Source organism: Macrotis lagotis, chromosome X (assembly GCF_037893015.1).
Source record: "Macrotis lagotis isolate mMagLag1 chromosome X, bilby.v1.9.chrom.fasta, whole genome shotgun sequence".
In the NCBI taxonomy this organism is placed as follows: Eukaryota; Metazoa; Chordata; class Mammalia; order Peramelemorphia; family Peramelidae; genus Macrotis; species Macrotis lagotis.
The window spans coordinates 588,412,101-588,426,652 of NC_133666.1; the positions used below are offsets into that span (position 1 = coordinate 588,412,101).

The 14,552-nt window shown below is 36.7% G+C and overlaps 1 protein-coding gene across 1 annotated transcript in view; it reads left to right on the forward strand.

The window, feature by feature from the left end:
• The window catches only part of NSMCE2 (NSE2 (MMS21) homolog, SMC5-SMC6 complex SUMO ligase), a 281,655-nt gene that overhangs the window by 2,527 nt on the left and 264,576 nt on the right, over nucleotides 1–14,552 (forward strand). The window contains exon 2 of the mRNA XM_074201685.1: nucleotides 3,486–3,644. Within this exon, the coding sequence (XP_074057786.1) occupies nucleotides 3,500–3,644 (145 nt within the window). The 5' untranslated portion in view covers nucleotides 3,486–3,499. The remainder of the gene's footprint in view (nucleotides 1–3,485; nucleotides 3,645–14,552) is intronic.

The following is a 14,552-nucleotide window of genomic DNA, read 5'->3' on the forward strand; positions in this document are numbered from 1 at the left end:
CTGGAAGAGGTTGTGACTTGGGTGAAGAATCTGGGATAAAATCACTGATAGATGTGTTGCTAATGCCCTATAAGCAGGCTACATGGACAAAAAGTGTTCATTAAAGGAGAACTCTTTTGCTAGATATGAGAGATTGGGACCAATGGTTCTACAGGAAATGGAGTCACAAGAAATTCAGGCTGGAACTCATGGTTGGGAGAGTTATGACTATGTTCCAGAAAAAATATGACATGATTGTATTTGAATAAATGAAGATTTTTGTACATGAATAAATGTAGATTTTTGTACATGAATAAATATTGATTGTTGTATATGAAAAAAAGACCTCCTCTGAAAATAAACCCTTATGTATCATTGGGAGCAAAGATTAATATAAGACCTGATCTTAATTTTCAGGGGAGGTCTTATATATATGCTTTTATATACTTCGTTGACAGTATAAACTGTTAATAGGAGGTGATGTCAGGGAAGCCACTAGCAGTGGAGGTGGTGTGGAGAGAGGGAAACCTGGGGAAGGTCTCTTATAGAAAGTGGGATTTAAGATGAGGCTTTCAAAAAGCTTTGGAAGCCAGGCATTTCAGGAATAGGGACCGCCAGAGAAAATCCATGGGGCTGAGAGATGGAGTATTGTGAGGAATAGCATGAAGGGTGGTTTTGCTGGATCTTAGATCTTAGTATGTGTGAGATAGGGATGGAAGTAGATTGTGAGGGGCTTTTAAAGCCAAACAGAGCATCTTACATTTGATCTGCAGGGTGCCAGTGGAGTTTATTAAACAGAAAGTTAATTATTTCAGTTGTTTCAGTCTTGTCAGATTCTTCAAAGCTCTCTCTTGGCAAAGAGTGGCTTGCTATTTCATTTTCCAAATCATTTTATAGATGAGGAAACTCTTGCAAACAGGTTTAAGTGATTCACCCAGGGTCACACAGCTAGTTTAGTATCTGAGACTGGAATTCTTCCTGACTCCAGCCCCATCACTATCTACTATGCCACCTAGCTGTCCAGGGTTCATTGTATCTCTAATGTTTGTTGCACAAACATTGACTTTGACTAAAATTTGAAACGACAACAAAACTTTATACAGGAGGAAAAGAGATTGGAAGGGGTAACCAAACAAGCAAATTATTTTATTTTTCATTATTTTGATTAAAACTTTTTTTATCTTCTTAGTCACCTAGACTTGCTGTTTTGGTGTCATTCTTGACTTCTCAATAATACTCACCCCACACATCTAATTGTTGCCAAGTTTTGTCTTTTCTACCTTCATACTATTTCTTTTATACTTTGCCTTCTCTTTACTCACATAGCTGCCCTTCTGGTTCAGGCCCTTATCCCTTTAAGGACTATAGCCTTTGGCTTGGCTTGATTGCTGCTTCAAAACTTCCCACTCCAGCCCTTCTCACCCTTGCTTCTACCAAAGTGATCTTCCTAAAGAGAAGGCCTGGCCATGTCACCTTAAATGCACTTTAGGGGCTTCCCTGTTTATTCCCAGGATCAAGTATAAAATGTTCTATTTTTCTTTTAAAGCCTTTTACAAGCTGGCCCCTGCCTATCTTTCTCATCTTCTCCCTATATCTGATACAATATCCCTGACTTTCTTGCTGTTGATCACATGGGACACTTTATCTCCAGGTTCCCTACCTTTTCACTCACTCTTCCTTGTGCCTGTAATGCATTACATCTAGACTTTCTTTAAACCACACCTTCTACAAGAGGACTTTGCTGAGATCCTCTCCCTCTCTGCTGATGCCTTTTCTCTATTGCCTTTTGTAAGTATATAATTTGCCTGTTTATGCTCCCCTCAGAGTGCTTTCTTTGAATCCCTAAGGCTTAACCTAGTGTGCTCAGTTAATGCTTGCTGACTTAAAAAACATTCCAAATAAAAACATAATATGTAAACTATATTTTAATAACTCAAAACAACCCCTATCCATTTGAACAAAAGTCAAATCAAATCAAGTGTTTTTGAAAAACAATCCCTGCTGACACTAATACATTGTTGGTGGAGCTGTGAACTCATCCAACCTTTCTGGAGAGCAATTTAGAATTATGCCCAAAGGGCAACAAATATGTGCATACCCTTTGATCCAGCAATACCACTACTAAGTCTGTACCCTGAAGAGATTATGGAAAAGGGCAAAAACATCACTAGTACAAAAATATTCATAGCAGCCCTATTTATGGTGGGTGGCAAAAAATTGGAAATTAAATGAATGTCCTTCAATTGGGGAATAGCTTAACAAACTATGGTATATGTATGTGATGGAACACTTATTGTTCTATTAGAAGCCAGGAGGGATTTGCATGAACTGATGCTGAGCGATATGAGCACAACCAGAAAAACATTGTATACCCTAACAGCAACTTGGGGGTGATGATCAACCTTGATGGACTTGCTCATTCCATCAGTGCAACAATCAGGCACAATTTTGGAGTATCTGTGATGGAGAATAGCATCTGTATCCAGAGAAAGAATTGTGGAATTCAAACAAAGACCAAAGACCTTTAATTAAAAAAAAAACAACCCATTATCTTATTATGTAATCTTGCTCTCTTATATTTTTATTATTTTTTTCTTAATGATACGGTTTCTCTCTCAACACATTCAATTTAGATCAATGTGTAGCTTGGAAACAATGTAAAGACTAACAGACTACCTTCTGTGGGGGGTGGGAAGCAAGATTAGGAGAAAAAATTATAAAATTCAAAATAAATCAAATCTTCCAAAAAAACCCAATCCCTGCCCTCTTTTGGTTTATTTGATTGTATTTGAGGTTTTTTATCAAATTTATATGAAGATTATTATATCCTGAATAGACTACTAGACTTAAAAGCAGGAAAACTGTTCATATCATGAGTAATTTCATTGAAAACCACTTAATTTTTAGTGTCTTCATTTCTTTAAATACCTTAAAAGGGGATGATTACTTGAAATTTCTGAATTACAGGGTTGTGAAAAACAAAGTGTTTTGAAGCCTTAAAGAATTAAAGCCTTAAAGAATATAAATGAGTTTTTTTTAGCAAAAATGAGAAACTTTTTTCATGCTTTATGTTTTGAGAATTCAACTTTGTAAAATTATGTTTCATATTAATTAGGGCTGAACTTTTTGATTTCTGTTTCAGATCAGAATTTTGTAGACATAGGAAACGTTTTATCCTTTGATAGTAAGAGTGATCAACAAACACTGATTAATACCTCTTCCAGAATAAGCTCTGGATTTGTGAGAATATAAACATACAGGCTAAAGTTCTTTGGAATGAGAGGAACAGTTGCAATATAGAAGGATTTCTAGATATTCTCTGATTTCTTGATTTGTTATTTTAGACTCATCTGAAAATTAATTTTATTCTTAAAAATGACTGCTATCTAGTAGTTTTTATTATGGGAAATATTGGGGTTTCATATATATATTCAATTGGATATTTCTTCTCTGACTTTATTTTTTAAAACTTTCTTTTTATAATTTTTTTTTTTTGGAAAATATAGGTAATAATTTCAGTATGCCGGAGAATTCAGATGATTTTCCTTGGCTTTTCGTCAACAATGTGGACAATGCTTTGGGCAACCTGAAAAACTGTGAGGCTTATATTGTTGCTGGAATGCAAAGTGTCACCAACACTGCCCTGAATCTTGTGTTAACTCAGAGTGAGTAAAACTTTAAAACACATTTCTTTTAATTTTTATTTTGGAGTATGATATATATTTCAGCTTGCCTAACTATTTTATGTTGTAGTTGATTTTGAAGGTAAGAGTTTTTTCTCCCTTAAATGACACTGAATGAAACATTCATGAAAGTATTTGCAAAGCATTTTCTTTACCAATATTATCTCATTTTATCCTCACATTAGTCCTGGAAGGTAAGTGCTATTATTCTTATTTTGCACATGAAGAAACCAAGGTAGATGGAGGTTAAGTGACTTGCCCAGGGTCATTTAGTAAGTATCTGAGGCAAGATTTGAACCTAGATCTTCCTGACTCCAGGTTCAGTCTTCCATCCCTATGCTTTTAGCTTTAGTTGTTTGGTTGAGGGCAGGTCACTTAATCTCTCTCAATCTTAGTTCTCTCATCTGTAAAAAGCATGGGTTGGATTTAATGACCTTTAAGATTTCTTCCAGTTTGAAATCTGTGATTCTTTTTCACTTGACTACTAGAGAACATCTACCTATTTAGGATGAAAGTGAGAAGAGCTACAAGGCAGTGAGTCCTAATCTACTTTCTCACCCATCCCAGCCCCATTTGTTGTTCAGGATCAAAGATTTAGTGCTAGAGAGCATCTAATCAAACTCTTATCACAAATGAGGAAATTACTCTCTTGAGAAATGAATGCCCATGGTTACACTACTATTAATACATTTAAACTTTGTTTACAGTCTCTGGGAACCAATTGATAAATGATTAAAGGTTATGAATATTTAGTTTTCTGAAAAAAATCAAAGCTATCTACACTCATGTGAAAAAAATATATCATGATTAATTAGAAAAAAAGCAAATTTAAACAACTTTGGTACTACCTTATACCTATCAAACTGGCTTGGAGAGAAAAGAAAAATGATAAAATATTTAAGGGGATGTGGGAAAATTGAGACATTGTTAGTAGAGTTGTGAACTGATCCAGCCATTCTGGAGAGCAATTTGTAACTATACTCAAAGGGCCATACCACTGCATATACCTTTTAATCCAGTAATAGCACTGCTAGGTTTGAATCCTCTGAAGAAGATAAAAAAGATACAAAAAAGAGGAGGGAGGTGGAACTATTTGTACAAAAATATTTATAGCAACTTTTTATGGTGACAGAGAATTGGAAATCGAGGGGATGTCCATCATTTGAGGAATGTCTAAACAAGTTGTGGTATATAACTGTAATGGAACATTATTTGCTATAACAAAGGATGAGTTGGATGATTTCAGAAAGATCTAGAAAGATGTTATTGAACTGATGCATTGGATGGATCATTGTATTGCTAAGAATAGCTAAGTCATACATAGTATCAGCAATGTTGGGTGATTGGTTGGTTGGTTGGTTCTTGTCCTTCGATTTTGAAGACCAAATAGACATCACTATATTTGAGATAAATTACAGTGTGTCCAATGGTGGCTGGTAAGACCAATAGGAGCTCAGAAAGCCCTATCACAGGTCAGGCATAAATAGTCCATGTGAACCACTCGGGGTGGTTAATCTAAACTTACAGATGACACGTTTCCTTTGAGCTGCTTCAATTCTGCCTTCCTCATAGAGTGCAGCCCTCATGAGGGCATGCCATTTTGGGCAGTCCTGTATCAATGTCTCCCATACTGCACAGTAAGTTCTAAAGTTCTTCAGTGAAACCTTCAGGGTGTCTCAGTATGGCTTCTTCTGACCCCTTTGAAAACACTTTCCCCTATGTGAGTTCTCCATAAAATAATCATTTTGGCAAGCATACTTCTGGTATTCTAACAACATGTCTAGCACTACCTGTAGTAATGTTGGAATGTCAGTTTAACTTGAGAGAGGACCTCAGTGTCTGGTATTTTCTCCTGCCAGGTGATCTTAAGAATCTTCCTAAGACAATTTAAATGGAAATAATTCAAAAAAAGCAACAGTATAACTAGTCTACATAGAAGTAAGTGTTCAAAGCCCAGAAAAATATCAAATCTGAAGTTAGGAAATGGGTTAGAAAAATTTGCAAATTTAAAAAAATTCTATCATTAAAAAGTTATAGTAACAAGGACACTCATGACACAAAACCAGAAGAAGAGAACAACTCCTAAACATCTATAAACTGTATCAAAGAAAACATAGATTGGGTACAAGTTTGGCTAGAATTCTTAGGAGTGGTGAAGCAAGAGTAAATAAAAATATATTTAAAAATAACCAGAAATCTAGAAAATTAGTTAAAAACAAATGAAATGGGCAGCTGGGTGGCGCAGTGGATAAAGCACTGGCCTTGGAGTCAGGATTACCTGGGTTCAAATCTGGTCTCAGACACTTAATAATTACCTAGCTGTGTGGCCTTGGGCAAGCCACTTAACCCCATTTGCCTTGCAAAAACCTTAAAAAAAAAGAAATGAGAGTGCTAGAGGAAAACACTTATAAAGAAATTAAAGCTATTGAGGAAAGAATTTGAAAGAGGAATAACAGCTTGACACAAGAGGTCCAAAACCTTGTATAAATACCAAATTCCTCCAAAATTAGAACAAACTGAAGAGAAGCCAGGGCTTCATGAGATCACAAAAAATGTTTTTTAAAAGTCAAAACACTCGAGGGGAAAAAAAAATAAGATATTTTATAGAAAATAGATCAAGGGGGCTTGGAGGGAGGATCAGTCCCGGATCAGCCAGATTGATAGCTGAATTGGAGCCAGGAGTCTGGGGGCCCCGAGAGCTGGACCTTCTGGATCGGCGGTAGGGCTGGACTACAGGGGCTTGAGTCGGTGGGGGAGTGGAGGTGTTGGTGTTGGTGCTGTCCCCCTGGAGCTTGGGGATGGGGCTGGGGGGGAGAGTTCTGGTGCAGGAGAACTGTGGACACCATCTCTGGGCTCCTAGGGTCTAAGGAAATCTGACTCCACACCTCCATTGCTGCTGAGGCCTCTTCCCAAACAAACAAATGCAAACTACTTCTGCCTCAGGCCCAGGTGTGTGAGCAGAAGAACCAGCCCAGCTGAGGAATGACCTTAGGCCAGGGTAAAGCCCACCATTGATTGAAGGCAAAAGAATTCAATAGCTCCAACCCCTCCCTTCAAGCAGAGGGAGAAGACCTCAACCAAGGTCACAGACACTCCAGAGAAAGCAACCAACACCTCCTACTGGCCAGCCAGAGAAACTGCATTCAGTGAGTAAAGCCTTTAGCGATCCCAAGCCCCGGTGAACCAGCCCCCCCCCCCAACTCAAGGTTTTAGCAAAATGAAGAAGGGTCAGTGGAAAGGTGGATCCATAGAAAAATTCCTGGAAGGGAAAGACCCTAACTCAGAGAGACCTGGAACCTCTGAGGAGAATACAATCTGGTCTCCAGCACAGAAAGATTTCCTTGAAGAAATAAGGAAGGAGCTTAAAAATTTGGGAGAGACAATTAATACCTTGCAACAAGAAAACAAAACCTTAGAAAGTACAATTGGACGAATACAAAAGGAGAATAATTCTCTCAGATCCTCAAATGAGCAGATGCAAAAAGAAATTAATTCTCTCAAAACCTTAATTAGTCAAATGGAAAGCTCTTTCCAAAGTAGAATTGACCAATTGGAAAAGGAGTTGCAGTAGGTTAATGAAGAAAACTCCCCCCCCCAAAAAAAAAGAATGGAGTCTACAGAAACTAATGACTCCATGAGACAGCAAGAGTCAGTTAAACAGAATCAAAAAATAGAAAAAATAGAAGCAAATGTAAAATACCTCATCAACAAAACCACTGACCTTGAGAATAGATTGAGGAGGGGCAACCTGAAAATTATAGGACTTCCTGAAAACATTGAAGAGAAAAAAAGCTTGGACTTAATATTACAGGATCTAGTGATGGAAAACTGCCCTGATATCATGGAATCAGAGGGCAAAGTAGTTATTGAAAGAGTACATCGATCCCCACCAGAAAAAGATCCTAAAATGAAAACACCAAAGAATGTTGTGTCCAAACTCCAGAACTATCAGATAAAAGAGAAAATCCTGCAAGCAGCCAGAAAGAAACAATTTAAATATCAAGAAGCCACAGTAAGGATCACTCAGGATCTGTCTGCATCAACATTAAGGGATTGAAGGGCCTGGAACGAGATATTGCGAAGAGCAAGGGAGCTTGGAATGCAGCCAAGAATCTACTTTCCTGCAAAGCTGAGCCTTTTCTTCCAGGGAAAAAGATGGACATTCAATGAAATGGAAGAATTCCAAACATTTCTGACGAAAAGACTGGAGCTAAACAGAAAATTTGGGCATCAAACAGGAGGTTCAAGAGACACATGAAAAGGTAAAAAAAGGGGGGGGCAGTAAAAGGAAAAAAAATATGCAGTCCAGTAAGTTGAAACTGGCTATATACCAGCATGGGGGGGGGGGGAAGATTCTCATAAATCTTGAGAATTGTAACTCTAACAGAGAGAATACACCTAGCCAGAAATGATGGACATTCATGACCTATCCATGAGACTGCTATCTAATGGGATGTAACTGGCTTTAACCCCACTTGGGAGAAAGACTCTAATAACTCTCAGGAATTTTGACTCTATTCGATAGAATGTACTGAATTAGAAGGGACAGACACTCAGAATTTTCTATGACTTAGATAGAATGATCTAAAAAAACACTACCTCCTTAAAAAGGGGGACAGGAAAGAGACTGGAGGAGGGAGGGGATTGAATGGGGTAAATCTCATTACACTAAGAGGTACAAAAAACCTATGGTAATAGAGGGGAAGAAGGGAGCAGAGGAGAAACAACTGAATCTTCTCATCAGACTTGGCTTAAAGTCAACCTACACATACTCAGTTAACTTATAAAACATCTAACCTTTCAGGTATTAAAAGGGGAAAAGGGGAGGGGGGGATGAAGAAAGGGAAGGGGAGTGGGGGGGGAAGGGAAATAAAGAAGGGAAGGGAAAAAGGGAAAGGGGAAAGAAAGGGGAGGGTGTGATATAGGAGGGCAAACACACTGAAGGGGGTGGTATTCAGAAACAATACTGGGGAATATGGATAAAGTGGGAGGTGAGGGGGGAAAAATACAAACAGGTAAGATAGCACGGAGGGCAATAAAGAATTAGTAATAACCTTGAATGTGAATGGGATGAACTCTCCCTTAAAACGTAAGCAAATAGCAGAGTGGATTAAAAACGAGAATCCTACAATATGTTGCTTACAAGAAACTCATTTGAAGCAGAGAGATACATATAGAGTAAAGGTAAAAGGTTGGAGCAAAATATATTTTGCTTCAGCTGAAGTAAAAAAAAAGCAGGGGTAGCAATCCTTATCTTAGACAAAGCAGCAGCAAAAATAGATAGCGTTAAAAGAGATAAGGAAGGAAACTTTATCCTCCTAAAATGTGCCATAGACAATAAAGTCATTTCAATATTGAATATATATGCACCCAGTGGGACAGCACCCAAATTCTTAGAGAAGATGAAAGAACTACAGGAAGACATAGCAAAACTCTACTAGAAGGAGACCTCAACCTCCTGCTGTCAGATCTAGATAAATCAAATCATAAAACAAACAATAAAGAAGTTAAGGAGGTAAAAAATTGTTAGAAAAATTAGATATGGTAGACTTATGGAGGAAATTGAATGGGGATAGAAAGGAATATACCTTTTTCTCTGCAGTACATGGAACTTATACAAAAATTGACTATGTACTAGGACATAAAAACCTAATGAGCAACTGCAGAAAGGCAGAAATAGTGAATACATCTTTCTCAGATCACAATGCAATAAAAGTCATATGCAATACTGGGCCAAGGAGATATAGACCCAGAACAAATTGGAAACTGAATGACCTCATTTTAAAAAATGAGTGGACCAAAAAACAAATTATAGAAAGAATTAACCATTTTATCCTAGATAATGATAATAATGAAACAACATACCAGAACCTATGGGATTCATTCAAAGCCACTCTCAGGGGATATATTATAGCTCTAAATGCTTACATGAATAAATTGGAGAAAGAGGAAATCAATGAACTAAACATGCAAATAAAAAAATTAGAGAAAGAACAAATCAAAAATCCCCAATTAAATACTAAATTAGAAATTCTGAAAATGAAAGGAGAAATTAATAAAAATTGAAAGCAAAAAAACTATTGTATTAATAAATAAAACCAAAAGTTGGTGTTATGAAAAAACCAATAAAATTGTTAAACCTCTGGTCATTTTGATTAAAAAAAAAGAAAACCAAATTACTAGTATCATAAATGAAAAAGGTAAACTCACCACCAATGAGGGGGAAATTAAAGTAATAATTTGAAATTATTTTGCCCAACTCTATGCCAATAAATTTGATAGTGAAATGGATGAATATTTACATAAATACAAGTTGCCCAGGTTAAATGAAGAAGAAATTAAATACCTAAACAACCCTATCTCAGAAAAAGAAATTCAACAAGCCATTATTGAACTCCCCCCCCCCCCCCCCAAAAAATCTCCAGGGCCTGATGGATTCAGAAGTGAATTCTACCAAACATTTAAGGAACAATTGTTTCCAATCCTATATAAACTCTTTGGAAAAATAGGGAAAGATGGAACTCTGCCTAACTCTTTCTATGAAACCAATATGGTACTGTTGCCTAAACCAAGAAGAATTAAACCAGAGAAAGAACATTATAGACCCATTTCCCTGATGAATATAGATGCAAAAATCCTAAATAAAATCTTAGCAAAATGATTACAAGCCATCACTAGGATAATACACTATGATCAAGTAAGATTTATTCCAGGAATGCAGTGTTGGTTCAATATACTCAAATTATGTCAACAACAAACCTATCAGAAATCATATGATCATATCAATAGATACTGAAAAAGCTTTTGACAAAATACAGCATCCATTCCTATTAAAAACACTAGGGAGTGTAGGAATAAATGGATTGTTCCTTAAAATATTTAGCTGTATCTATCTGAAACCATCAACAAGCATTATATTCAATGGGGAGAGGCTAGAGGCATTCCCAATAAGATCAGGGGTGAAACAAGGGTCCCCATTATCACCACTACTATTCAATATTGTATTAGAAATGTTAGCATCAGCAATTAGAGAAGAAAAAGAAATTGAAGGAATTAGAATTGGGAAGGAAGAGACAAAACTCTCATTCTTTGCAGATGACATGATAGTACCTAGAGAAGCCCAAGAAATCATCCAAAAAACTACTGGAAACAATTAGCAATTTTAGCAAAGTTACAGGTTATAAAATAAACCCTCATAAATGCTCAACTTTTCTATATATGTCTAGCAAGAAACAGCAGGAAGAGGGAGAAAGAGAAATCCCATTCAAAGTAACCTCAGACAATATAAAATACTTGAGAGTCTATAGAATCTTTTTGAAAACAATTCTAAAACACTTTTCATGCGAATTATATCAGATTTAAATAACTGGGCAAATATCAACTGCTCGTGGATAGGTAGAGCTAATATAATAAAAATGACAAATCTACCAAAATGAAACCATCTGTTAGTGCCCTACCAATCAAAATTCCAAAAAATTACTTTGAGTTAGAAAAAATTGTAAGTAAATTCATATGGAGAAATAAAAAGTGAAGAATTGCCAGGAGCGTAATGAAAAAAAGTACAAAAGAAGGTGGCTTAGCCCTACCTGATCTAAAATTATATTATAAAGCATCAGTCATCAAAACTGTTTGGTATTGACTAAGAAATAGAGTGGTAGACCAGTGGAATAGACTAGGTGTAAAAGCAAGAGATGAATATAGTAATCTGCTGTTTGACAAACGCAAAGAGTCTGGCCATTGGGATAAAAACTCCCTCTTTGATAAAAATTGCTGGGATAATTGGAAATTAGTATGGAAGAAACTTAGATTAGACCAACACCTCACACCCTTTACCAAGATAAGATCCAAATGGTTACAGGATATAGACATAGAAAACAATACTGTAAGCAAATTAGAAGATCAAAGACTAGTCTACCTGTCAGATCTATGGAAAGGGGAGCAATTTATGACTAAGGAAGAGTTGGAGAACATTACCAAAAACCAGTTAGATGATTTCGATTACATTAAATTAAAAAGCTTTTGCTCAGATAAAACCAATGTAACCAAGATCAAAAGAAATGTAGTAAATTGAGAAACAATCTTTACAGCTAATGGATTCTGATAAAGGACTCATTTCTGAAATATACAGAGAACTGAGTCATATTTTTAAAACAAAAAAACCATTCCCCTATTGACAAATGGTCAAAGGATATGCAAAGGCTATTTACAGATGAGGAGATCAAAGCAATCCATAGCCATATGAAAACAATGCTCTAAATCATTAATTATTAGAGAAATGCAAATTAAAGCTTCTCTGAGGTACCACCTCACACCACTCAGATTGGCCAATATGACCTGGAAGGTTAATGATCATTGTTGGAAGGGTTGTGGGAAATCTGGGTCACTATTACACTGTTGGTGGAGCTGTGAACTCATCCAACCCTTCTGGAGAGCTATTTGGAACTATACCCAAAGGGCAACAAAAATATGCATACCTTTTTGACCCAGCAATACCACTACAAGGTCTATGCCCTGAAGAGATAATGAAAAAGGGTAAAAACATGTACAAAAATATTTATAGTAGCCTTGTTTGTGATGGTAAAGAATTGGAAATCAAGTAAATGTCCTTCAGTTGGGGAGTGGCTTAGCAAACTGTGGTAGATGTATGTCATGGAACACTATTGTTGTGTTAGAAACCAGGAGGGATAGAAATTCAGGGAAGCCTGGAGGGATTTGCATGAACTGATGCTGAGTGAGATGAGCAGAACCAGAAAAACAGTGTACACCCTAACAGCAACATGGGAGTGATGTTCAACCTTGATGGACTTGCTCATTCCATCAGTGCAACAATCAGGAACAATTCTGGGCTGTCTGCAAAGGAGAATGCCATCTGTATCCAGATAAGGAGCTGTGGAGTTTGAACAGAGTTCAAGGACTATTCCCTTTAATTTAGAAGAAAAAAACAGATATCTTATTGTCTGATCTTGTTACCTCTTAGACTTCTCTTCTGTTCTTTAAGGATATGATTTCCCTCTCATCACACTCAATTTGGATCAAGGTACCACATGGAAACAAAGTAAAGACTGACAGAGTGCTTTCTGTTGGGGGTTGGGGGGGAGGGAAGCAAGATGGGGGGAAAATTGTAAAACTCAAATAATATCTTTAATAAAAATACATTAAAAAAAAGAAAATAGATCAAGGGAATAAGTTTAAGAATCACTGAATAACTTTAAACTATGACTCCTCAAAGAATCTAGATATCATGGTTCAAGAAATTTTGTAAGAAAGATATTTGGATCTCCTAAACCAGAGAGCAAAGTGGAAATAGAAAAAATCCACTAGACATTTGAAAGATGTAAAATGAAAATTTCCAAGAAAAATCATAGTCAAAATCTACAACTTCCAGGTCAAAGAATTATTGCTAGAAGCCAGAAAGGAGTTAAGTCCTGAGGAATCATAGTCAAGTTCATTCATGATTCATCAGTTAATCACTAAAAGTAATGGACATTTTGTAGCAGAATTTTTCAGAAGTCAAAGAATATAGGCTTACAAGAATAACTTGTAATATAGGCTTAAGAATAACTTGCCCAGCAAAACTCAGCTTGATGCCAAAGTGGGGAGGAGAACCCCTCCAAACCCTAAATTTCTTTTTTTTTTAACGTTTTTGCAAGGCAAATGGGGTTAAGTTGCTTGCCCAAGGCCACACAGCTAGGTAATTATCAAGTGTCTGAGGCCGGATTTCAACTCAGGTACTCCTGACTCCAAGGCCGGTGCTCTATCTACTACGCCATGTCACCTCCCCAAACCCTAACACTTTAAGGAAATAGAAGACTTCTAAGTATTTCTTATGAAAAGATCAGCACTACAAAGAAACAATGAAATTGTAACAGAAGAATTAAGAGAAATATAAAATGGTAAACATGAATGAACTATCATAATGTACCAAACAAGGATAAACTATTTCCTTTCAAATATGAGGAGATATACATGTATCTCTAAACCTTATCATCATCAGAGGTCATAGAGTATGTCTAATTATACAGAATAGGGCAGCTAGGTGGCACAGTGGATAGAGCACCGCCCTTGGAGTCAGGAGTACCTGAGTTGAAATCCGGCCTCAGACACTTGATAATTACCTAGCTGTGTGGCCTTGGGCAAGCCACTTAACCCTATTGCCTGCAAAAACTAAAAAACTAAAAACTAAAAACTAAAAAAAAATTATACAGAAGGATTTCTTGATTATCTGAGGAGAAGGATAGATTTGACAGCAAGTTGAGGAATACCTGAGTTCGGGGCATGGGAAAGGAGGAGAAAGAAAAGAAGGTTTAATTATCTCATATAATTGGGGTGTAGAAGTAGAAGTCTATACTAACCTAAAAGGGTGGGGGGGTTGGAAGGAAAAGCTGGCATCTGAACTTCATTTCCATCTAAATTGGCCAGAGGGAGGGAAGGGGGGGAATACACATCCATATCCACATCCATATCCACATCCACAGAGTTAGGTATTGAACTACATGTCACTCAAGGAAATAGGAAGGACTGTGGAAAAGGAAGAGTTCAAGGGACAGTAGATTAAGTGAGGGATTAGTTCTAAACATAACAAATTCTAAGTATGTATAAAAATATATATTTCTTTTTGAGTTGGCAAAAGATGTGAATCACAATGGGTGCCCATCAGTTGGGAAATGTCTGAACAAATTATGGCATATAGATGGGATGGTATGGTATTTTACTTTTAAGAAATAATACAGAGGATGGTTTTAAAGATATCTGGGAAGACTCATGTGAACTTAGCAGAGTGAATTGAACAAGACCAAGAGAACAATTTATTTAATGATAACAATAAGCCAAAGTCAAAGGACTTTGAAAGAATTAGGAATTCTTTCTCCCCTCCTTCTCCCCTCTCCCCCT